At 44.6% G+C, this 9,955-nt stretch overlaps 1 protein-coding gene across 2 annotated transcripts in view; it reads left to right on the top strand.

Annotated features, from left to right (window-relative positions):
- Positions 1–1,223: 1,223 nt before the first annotated feature.
- The window catches only part of AEBP2 (AE binding protein 2), a 51,794-nt gene continuing 43,062 nt past the window's right edge, over positions 1,224–9,955 (top strand). For both annotated transcript variants that reach the window (XM_040595495.1, XM_040595494.1), the window contains exon 1: positions 1,224–1,922. In XM_040595495.1, coding sequence (XP_040451429.1) covers positions 1,303–1,922 — 620 coding nt within the window. In that variant the 5' untranslated portion in view covers positions 1,224–1,302. The remainder of the gene's footprint in view (positions 1,923–9,955) is intronic.

Genomic DNA, 9,955 nt, shown 5'->3' with positions numbered 1-9,955 from the left:
ATTTTACATTAATATTAAAATTACTTTAATTTTCAAAATTCCCCCTGAAGTCTTGTATGTGATTGACATTCTGTTCAGCTGTCTCTCACCTTTCCCCCTATACATATACATAGCAGTGGGTTTTTTTCAGACTGGACAATTCCCAACTCGATTTACTAAGCCCATGCCTCCAGAACCAAATTTAGGCTCATGAGGAAAAAAAACCCGAACAACTAATTTCCCCACTTTTAGTACATTAAATGCTTTGGTTTTACTTTCATTTAAATGCAGTAATCTATACTTTGCATTCCCCTTTAGTCACACTGCTTTTCCCCGGTAGCCAACACGCCTCTTTATGGCAAATGGAGGCTTAAGGCCACATTTAGTTTATTCTCTTCGCGCTCTCCCTCCTCACTGCGTAGTGCCACGGCTTTTTCGTTCCTTTTCCTGAGTATCGCCGAGAACCTTTTTCTGTCCCCTTTGTGTCTCCGCTGAGATTGTCTTTTGACAGTTCTCACTGGGTAATGTCACATCGTGCCCTGCACCCTGTAAGGTCTCTTTGCTGAGGTGCCTCGCTTCTCCCTTTCTCGTAAGTTCTATATTCCGTTTCCCCCGTTTTAGTTATTACGAGTCCAGCCAGCTGGGGAGTTCCTACCGACTCGTCCTCGTCGTCGTCCCCCCCTTTTCCTCTCAGGGATACAAATGTCACTAAGCCTTCCCCAGCGGTGACTCCCGGGCTCTGCTCCCCCTCCGGCCCCAGGCTATCCCGCTCCTGACTGAACCCGCCGGGAGGCGCCTGAGGGGGTGCGGGACGCTCGCGCCACCGGGGTTTCTGCCGGGCGGGGCGGGGCGCGGCAGGGGCTGCGACCCCCGCCGGGTGAGCCTCCCTCGCCGTTCCCGGCTCCTCCTCGGGGCTCCCCGCCGCACACGCTTCCCCGGGCGCGGCGAGTGACGATGGCGCGATTCAAGCGAGGCGTTAGGCGCGAGCCAGGGCCCCGCCGCCCCGCCCCGCTCGACCGTTAACGCCCCTCCCGCGCGCCGCCTCCCTCGGCACCCCGCGCCGGCGGCCGCCCCTCCGCCCTTCCCACATTTTTGTCCTCGGGCGCGTTCCGTAGCGCGTGCGGCGGCGGCCCGGGCCCCTCCTCTCTGCGGCTCGCGCCGCCGCGCGATTGTGCGGGTGAGAAGGGCAAGGGGAGGGAGCGCGCGCGGCGGGGGGGGGGCGCGGCCGCGCGCACGGGCCGCGCGCACGCCCCCGCCGTTGCCGCCGCCGCGCGCGCCCGGCCCCGCTCGGCTCCGCTCCGCTCGCAGCGACTCGCAGGCGCCATGGCGGCCGCTCGCAGCGACATGGCGGAGCCGGAGGGGCTGCTTCCCGGCGAGGCGGCGGCCGCCGAGGAGGAGGAGGCTGGGGCTGGATCCTCGTCGTCGCCTTCGTCCTCGGCGGCGGCGGCCGCGGCGGAGACGGAGTCGCTGCTGCTGCTGAACGGCGAGGCGGAGAGCATGTCGGAGCCGAGCCCGGAGAGCGCCAGCCAGGCCGGGGACGGGGAGGACGAGGACGAGGAGGAGGAGGAAGAGGAGGAGGAGGAGGAGGGCGGCGAGGAGGAGGAGAGCAGCCTGGTAGGGAGCAGCAGCACAAGCAGCGGCTGCTGCAGCGACGAGACCCGCTCGCTGAGCCCCGGCGGCAGCAGCGAGGCCGACGCCAAGGAGGAGTCCAAGGGCCCCCGGGGCAGCCAGGAGGACGGGCTGGGCCGCGGCGGCGGCGGCGGCGGCGGGGGGAGCAGCTCCAGCAGCGTGTCCAGCGGTGGCGACGAGGGCTACGGCACCGGCGGCGGCGGCGGCAGCAGCAGCGGCAGCAGCAGCTGCAGCGCCACGTCGGGGGGCCGGCGGGGCAGCCTGGAGATGTCCTCGGACGGGGAGCCCCTCAGCCGCATGGACTCGGAGGACAGGTCAGTACGTGTCTCGTCCCCCCACCGGCGGCCGCCGCCTGGGCCCTTCCCCGGGGAGCGGGGGGGGTCCCTCGGGTCCCGGGGCCGGCGGGCGCCATGTCCGGTCGCCTCCCCGCCTCGCAGCGCCGGGGGGCTCGCCAGCCCGCCTGCCCCGCCGCAGCGGCGAAGGGGCCCCAGTTCCCGTGGCGCCCACCGCCCCTCGCCGCCCTCCCGGCCGCGGGGGCTGTCAGGGCGGCGGCGGGGGGCAGCTACAGGTTTCTCTGGCCAACTTGTGCCGGGCGGGTCGGGGGGCGGCCTGTGGCGGCGCGGCGCGCCCTCCGCCCCCGCCTCGGCTCCGGCGGGCCGCCTCCGACAGCCTGGCCGCTGCTTTTTTTTTTTTTTTTTTGGGGGGGGGGGCGACCGGGCTGCGGGGGGGCTGCTGGGGCCTCAGCCATCACCGTTAGGCGCTTTGCGCAGAGCCCCGGAGCGGCCCCCGCTGCGATCTGAGCGCGGGGCGCTGCCCGTTCAGGTGGCGGTACTTGGTTGCCGCTTTCCTCAGAACCTGCAGATATTTTTTTCAGATGGTGCTTTTGGGCTTCTTTAGGGTTGTGTCTTGCGCTAACGCACAGGCAGGGTGTACCAAAGCTTCGCGATGGGAAATCATCGGTGGATGCGATTTTACCTGCGCCCGCACAAGGGTCTTTGCACTAGAGGCAGAAACCTGGGCGGTAACCTCTTAAAACGTAAGGGGCAACCCCCCCTCCTCTAGTTTACTAAAATAAAAACGAGAGTGACCTTTCCGTATTAGTTGTGCACAGTATTAAGCAAGGCTCAGTCATTTGAGGCTCAAAGTCATCTTTGGATGAGTTCTGTAATAGTAAATGGAATAATTATTTCGTAGACTTCTGTATGTTAAGTGTACACTTATTTTAGTTTGATTCTTGTGGAAAAGCACAACCAGATTTTCACCCATGGTTGAATTCTACCTTTCATGGCAGGTTTAGCATACTGAGTCAAGCATTTCAAAGAACATGGCTCATATAGTAGTTTTCTTGGATGTTGTGTGCAGCGGTTTAATTGACAAACTGAAAATAGGATGAAAAATGGATGTAAGAGCTGTCTTGAAATGCTGTAGGTGCCTTGTACTAATTAATCCTTTCAAATAGTTTAAGAAAGTTGTGTTATTTTCTTATTCCAGTTTAGCATAAAAAAGTATCAGACTTCCCTGTTAGAATTAGTTAAGCAACAATGGTGATTTTGTTTGTACGTTAAATTAGCTTCATTGTTAAGTGTGAAGAATTACGTGGGTTTGATCCAGAAATGTACTTTGAATATATTAGATTAAGTTCTGTGTAGCTATACAAATACCCATATTTAAGAAGTAGAGCATCACTACGTCTATAGCCTCAAGTGTTAAAAACAAACAAAATCCTTGTGAGTCAGTTCCCCCAAATCTTGTAATTGGCCTAAAAGTCTTAAGATGAGAGAAAACAATTCAGTTCTTTGGCTGCCATCTGACTTTTGAGACTACTCATAGGAGTCACATTTTCTTTCTTCCAAACTTATGCAAGATGGAAATGGGGAATGGGTGTTGGAGTTTTGTTTTTTCAAAAGCTGAGGTTTTACGTGAAGTCTTGTAAGATGGGAGTAGGCTTCTGTTAAAACAACAGGTACATAATGGAGTTTTAAAATAATAGTTTATTGTTTTTCATATATATATATATAAAAAAAAAAATCTAATCCTGATCTTATCTGAGTGTGTGTCAGTTTGTGGGTTGAGGAAGTAACAGAAATAATCTGCAGGGGTTTTCTGGAAGTGCAGCGTCGTTTTGCCCTGCCTGTGTGCTCCAGAGCTAGTGTGCCACTTTCTTTCCGTCATTGTTCTCATGGTTCTCTTGTTGTACTCTCACACAGTTAAATCTGTGTGTGTACTCATCATTGCGCGTTTTTAATACCATTGATACAGACTCAGTTGCAGAAGAGGGACTCTTTGCATTTAGTGGTTTAAATAAGGGCTGTATCTTGTTTTCGAGCTTAGCAAAGTTTTATCTTCAGCTGCCAGGCTGAAAACTTAGGGTGCTGAGAGGGAATTTTGTGCTGTAATTTCAAAGCTGAGCTGGGTAGGAGAAGAGCAGTGCTACCAAGAGTGCCATTTGTTACTCCTGGTGATTGAGAATTTAATTTTGTGTGCACTCCCTGCACAGCAGCATGGTAGAATGCTTTATTTTTGCTACATGCAGTCTAGCAAGTCACTTGCTTGACCTAGTGATGTGAACGATTGCTGCTGCTTGGAAGCCAGCCACAACATAATCTTGTGCCTTTTAGATGATCAGACAGACAAGCAGAGTGTTTCAAAAAGTAGGGGATGTCCTGAAGAGCTAAATAGTATGTGAGGTGGGATGGTGAAATACCAGGGAAGAGGTGGGAACAGTTTAGACTTCTAGGTAGAAGTACAGGTTTATGATAATAGATTAAAATCCTTACAGATTTAATCATTCATTGATTTGATCACCTCTGTGTTAAAATGTAAGTTCTGTAACTATTAGAGAATTTATATTCTATCTATTAAGTGGTGTTTTGTATGAAATTGTGCAGTATTTCATGACCTTTGCTGACTACTTGTGTCTCTGAAGTCCGAAGGAACTTGGTGTCTGGTCTGAAAAGTGTGTTGTAGAGTAAGATTACCTGGGGAGGGAAGACAGAAAAGGAAGGAGAGAGACTGAAGTAACATGCTTGAATTTACAGTCCCTGTGTTAAGCAAGAGGAAGCTGGTAGAAGGGTATACTTGGTAAAGATGCTTCTGCTGTAGGCAGGTTTGGTAACATTCAGACCATGCCCCTAGGCTTGGAATTTCTTTTCTTGTTTCCTCTTTAGAAAATTTGAATAAATAAGAGGGTGTGGTGAGAAGGCCTGAGTTCTGTGAGTAATCAAATTCCTGTTTCCATGTATATGATCTTTATCATTCTCTACAATTATCAATGTGTTATCTCTTGATTTTTGGTTTAGTGATACCAAATATAAAATAAACTACAAATGAACTAGCTGAACGGGAAAATCTTGCATATGATCAAAATATAACTACTGTTCAGCAACTTCTATTGCTAACAACTTGAATATATTTGCTAATGGAATAAATAATTTGGGGCATTACTGTAGGAAATCTGTAAGTATCAGTAACAACACAAGAAACAAATACAACGTTGAATATCAATGCCCTGAAACTTAGGGTGTATTTTAACCAGCTATTTCCACATACTTGGACAGGCTTTGCACTTTGTTAAAACGTATCTTCCCCACCCATCATGCCCCCCCCCCCCGAAAACTCCAGAAAGCAAAAAGCAAACCCCAAACTGATTACCTAGGATAACCAGGTGGTGTTCACAGTTCAGGGGTAATACTCTATGACTAGTAGGTGTCTTGTTGATCTGTAATCATTCCAGACTTTCCTAGGAATTGTGCTAAGTTCCCACTATTGTGCTGAAGTTTTTTTGCAACCTTACAGCAAGCTTAGATCAGCTGGTGCAATAATAATAGGCTGCATTCAAGGCTAGTTATCCTCCAGATTTATAGTTAGAACAAAGACTATTATCAGCATGTGAATGCTGGCAATTTTCTTGTGCCTTTCCCTAACTTCAGACATGTGCTGAAAGGATGGCTGCGTTTCCCCAGAGTTCTCTGGAGCAGCTAGTCTTATTACAATGCGGAGAAACATTTGATATGACTTTAAAAGAAAAAATAATAGTTCAGGTAACTATAAAAAGAGTAATTGAGTTCAGCATTGAGCCACAGGTACTGAAACTAGACCTAAGCAGGTGCATGGATTTGGGTGTAAATCAGCTGATTGGAATACAGTGAAGATGCATCTGCAACTTGCTGATTTGTTACTGCTGAACTACAATATTTACTTACAAACACTTAGTGTTAGATTACTGAAATAATTGTTTACTGGAAAGTTTGTTATGGAAGTACATTTAAATCTGAAATAGTTGCATTACCAGATTTTGTTTGACTTAGAACAGTGGTAGATAATTGCAATTGTAGTAAGATATTTAGGAGAAATATAAGAAGTAAAGCTGTATGAAGGGCTTTTTTGTTCACCCTTGTGAATTTGCCTTGTGTCTTTGTACTCTCATCTAGAAGTTACCCCTGGTCTTTGGTTCTTACATCATCTTTGCCCTTCTTTTTAGCAGTTCATCCTTTGCTACCTCCTCTTACCCACTAGGCAAGAAGCACTGAAAAAGTACGTTTTAGCTGGAGATATCAGCTGGTTTGCTGACTGTTATAGAAGTGCTGATTGACTAGCTGGTATGCCAAATGTAACAGGTTGTCATTGGACCTATGTAGTAATCTTTCCCTCAGGCACAGTACTCATTAATGTCCATCTTTTTCACAGAGTGGGCAATTTTCATGTAATTTGTAAGGATTGCTTTTTGCCTTCCCCCCCCCCCCCCCCCCCCCCCAGCCTTTTCACATTTACTGTTACTCACCAACAGAATCAGTTATTAGGAGAGACTGACTCAAGGAATACTCAATAATCCTAATAATACTCAAGGAAAATTTTAGCTATCTTAACCATCTTAGACTTGTAGAATACCTCTAGAAATGTTACTATTCTTGCTATTATTCTGTTTCTGTGTAATAGGTGAGCAGTACTGAAAATGGAAGTTTCAGAAATTTTCAATAATAAACCTTTTTGTGCTTCAGACTGTCAGGTTTGTTCATTTTATTGAGTGGAATGAGGCAGTGTGAAACTAATAGGTTGAAAGATAAGAGGCTTAGATGTGAAAAATCCAGGATCTAGGCTGAGAGTTTTTTTAATGTTGTTTAAAATGAAAGCCTTCTCAATTTTTAATAGGTGTACTGATTTTAAAATATTAGTTATTTAAAAGTTTAAATATAGTCTTTATCTAGTTTTTAAACTCTTAAAAATGAAAAATTTTCAAGCCTGACTAGGCAATGATGTGAATATGAGTGATGTTTATGAAGGAAGTCAGAATAGTAAATTTGAAATATAATCAGGAAGGCATACGGTACTAATAGGTATACTTGATGTATCCATGTGACCAGATTAAAAAGTGCTTCAGTCCTCTCTTTGCTGCATAGTCTCACTTGTTCCTATCCAGGAAATGAATAATCATTCATTAGCACTAACGGCAAGGTGGTTAAGCCTTTTTTTTTTTTTTTTGAGTGTGTGTAATATTGACGTGTCAAATTGGGCTGTATAGAAGATCACCTGAGTTTCCAAAACTCTGTGGGTTTGACTGCATTTATTGTTACTTGCTTTCAAAGTGCAAAATAAACCCCTTGTTTCTGTAATGGTTAAGTCCAGGCCTTTCTGGCACTGAAGAAAATAGCTTCTCATGGGAAGACAAAACGGGACAGATATTTTATACTGCGAGTATCTTTATTGCTAAAGCTGTTGGTTGGTATAATTGAGTGGTTAACGTGAGGTCTTTTTGTGAACTAGATGAAAGAGTCTGGTATAATGAACTGTTACAGTTATTGTAGTAAGGTGTAAATATACTTCATAGAATTTGAGAAAAACATTATCTTATTCAGTTTGAGATAAATGGTATTGCTTTTATGTTGGACTTGTACATCCACGCAGGTCTATATAAGTTTTGTTTTAAGTTTGTGGTTCATTAAGTCTGTTAACTTCTGAATATGAGGTTTGATTGGTGGGTTGTTTCAAGGAATTTCCTAGGCAGTAGTGGAAAGACCTGTCTTGGTATTTTATTTCATTCCCTCCCTGCCCTGGTCCATTTCTAGTTAAACCAAGTGTTATGTATAGCTTGAACATCCATTTGACAGAGATGTGATGTCGTGCATTTCTGGAGCTGGTCACAGATAAAACTGTTTTGTTTTTTTTTCCACTGCTGCAGTGGAAATGTACTATAACCACTCTTACTCAAATCTGCACATCTTTCCAATAGCTTTGATATAGTTACATATTTTTTTAAAATATCTGGATATCACTGTCCAGTTAGAGAGTAACAGGGGAATGAGCAGTATGCAGCGCTAGCGTGGAAGACAGCAGTATGGAAGTACACCTAGAACCCACTGTGTTGAGGTAGTTGTAGAATAACCTGTTATTGGGTAGGAAAGTAGAGGCATGGCTTAGAAGGGGCGAGATGGAGCATTTGAGATGAGAATAGAGGTTTTGGGCAAAAGGGAGATGTGATATACAGAAAACTTTAGGTATGATGGGGAATGAGATAGGTCTAATATCCTGAAGAAGAGCAAGAGCTTAACCCAAAGGAAGTGAAAAATTACTTTCTGCCATAAAGGAGCCAAGCAATTGCAGGGAATCCTTGAAGCAGGTGGGAATCTAATGTCTAGTTAACTCCTTCATGTGAACAGTGAGTTTTATCCACTCTCCCAGTTGCTATTCAAAAAACACTGTCATGACTTGCAGAAAAAGTGGTAGTTTTGATAGATTCTTTGAGGTAGAGATTTCTTTGTTTTGCTATCTGTCTGTCTAGCTGGTTCCTTTTTATAGCTTTATATGAGTTCTGTCCACAGTTGTTCATACTTAGAATTTGAACATGTTCAAATAAATTTGCTTTAGAAAATGAAATATAAATATTCCATGTTATGCTTGCTATTTATCATTGGTTTTGTGATGTGCTAAGATAGTGTTTACAATTCTCAGATTGCGATTTTGCAAAACTAAAAAAAACAACAAATGATTCCAAGGAAACATTTGAAGCCTCTCACTCAAGATACTGGTGTACTTTTTTTCCTTTCATTGTGGTAAAATGCACAGGGGAAAAAAAAAAGACTGGGGATTTCTTTTCCCATATCTAATTCTCTTCTCTATGCTAGAATTTAAAATCTTAAATATATTTTGATAAACTTCAGTTGCAAATGTTTAATGGATACTTTCTTTACTAGAGGGTTGCGTAAGGTCTATGCAAAGATACATGATAGTGATAGAAAAGCAAAAAGTTTATGATCTTCAAAGTCCTGTTACCGTGATGCACTGTAGAAGAGTGCTGTAATTCAGTTAGCTTGTGTAGTGTCAGAGGGAGTAAAATGAACCCAAGTTGTTTGAGGTGGGAGACTTGGAAAAGACAAGATTGTTGACACATATAGTGGTAGTATCATTTAATAAATATACTTTACCTAAATAAGCATATAACATAAAGAATCTCCACTTATTGTTGATCTCGGTGTTGTTCCATGTATCTTGTACAGAAGACTAATTCCCATGTAAAATTGCAGTAAAGTCCTTATTTTGATAATTATATTTTATTGTGCTGTAATAATAACTTAGATTCCAAACACAAAAAATCTTAAAGGTGCAAAGAAAGTATTTTCATTGTATACAGAGTAAACAGAGAAACATAAACATTTTTTTTTTTCCATTTGTAAATGAAAAAGTACTTTTGACATGTATTTAAGTAGAGTTCCTTAGGCTAAGTTGCATGCCAAGTTGTAGATTAGACAATTCAGTCCCCAGCAGAACAGGAATCAGACCTTAATTTATGACATTTCTGTTAGGAATTGACTCAATTAGTGAAGTTTTACTTTGCTGGTTTCTCTGCTTTTGATGCCTGCGTTAATACTTAGAAGTAGCAACTGTTCACTGAGGTATGAGTAGGCAAAGCTGCTACTTTATAGAGTGCTATCCTATCTATGTATTTTTATTCTCTGTTAAGTTGAACCTGACGTAACGGTAACTGAAACTGGAGGGGTTTTTTTAGTACTCCTCTGGGAGTTCTGCATCTTTCCTTGGTGGTTTTGTCTTCTGCTTGTTTTGTGTTGGGGAAGGTATCCTGAGGATGGGAGAATGGGATGGTAGTAGTTACAGCAGGTGAAACTTCCTTGACACCATGCCTGAAGGCTATTAACTGTACTGATTAGACAACTTTATATTGACTGGTTCTTGGGATGGCAAGCACAGCTCAAAAAAAAATTAATTCTCGTGGTTCTTTAATGACAAATGTGTTACTTCTGTGCTTCTCTTAGGCTGTGCTAGTAAACATACTATTTTATCAGTAAAGACTGAAAATTATGAACCACTTGTTGCTGTTCCCTAATTTTCCAAGTGG

This window comes from Falco naumanni, chromosome 5 (assembly GCF_017639655.2).
Source record: "Falco naumanni isolate bFalNau1 chromosome 5, bFalNau1.pat, whole genome shotgun sequence".
NCBI lineage: Eukaryota > Metazoa > Chordata > Aves > Falconiformes > Falconidae > Falco > Falco naumanni.
The sequence above is the reverse complement of the archived record's forward strand: the minus strand, read 5'-3'. Positions and strand labels throughout refer to the sequence as shown.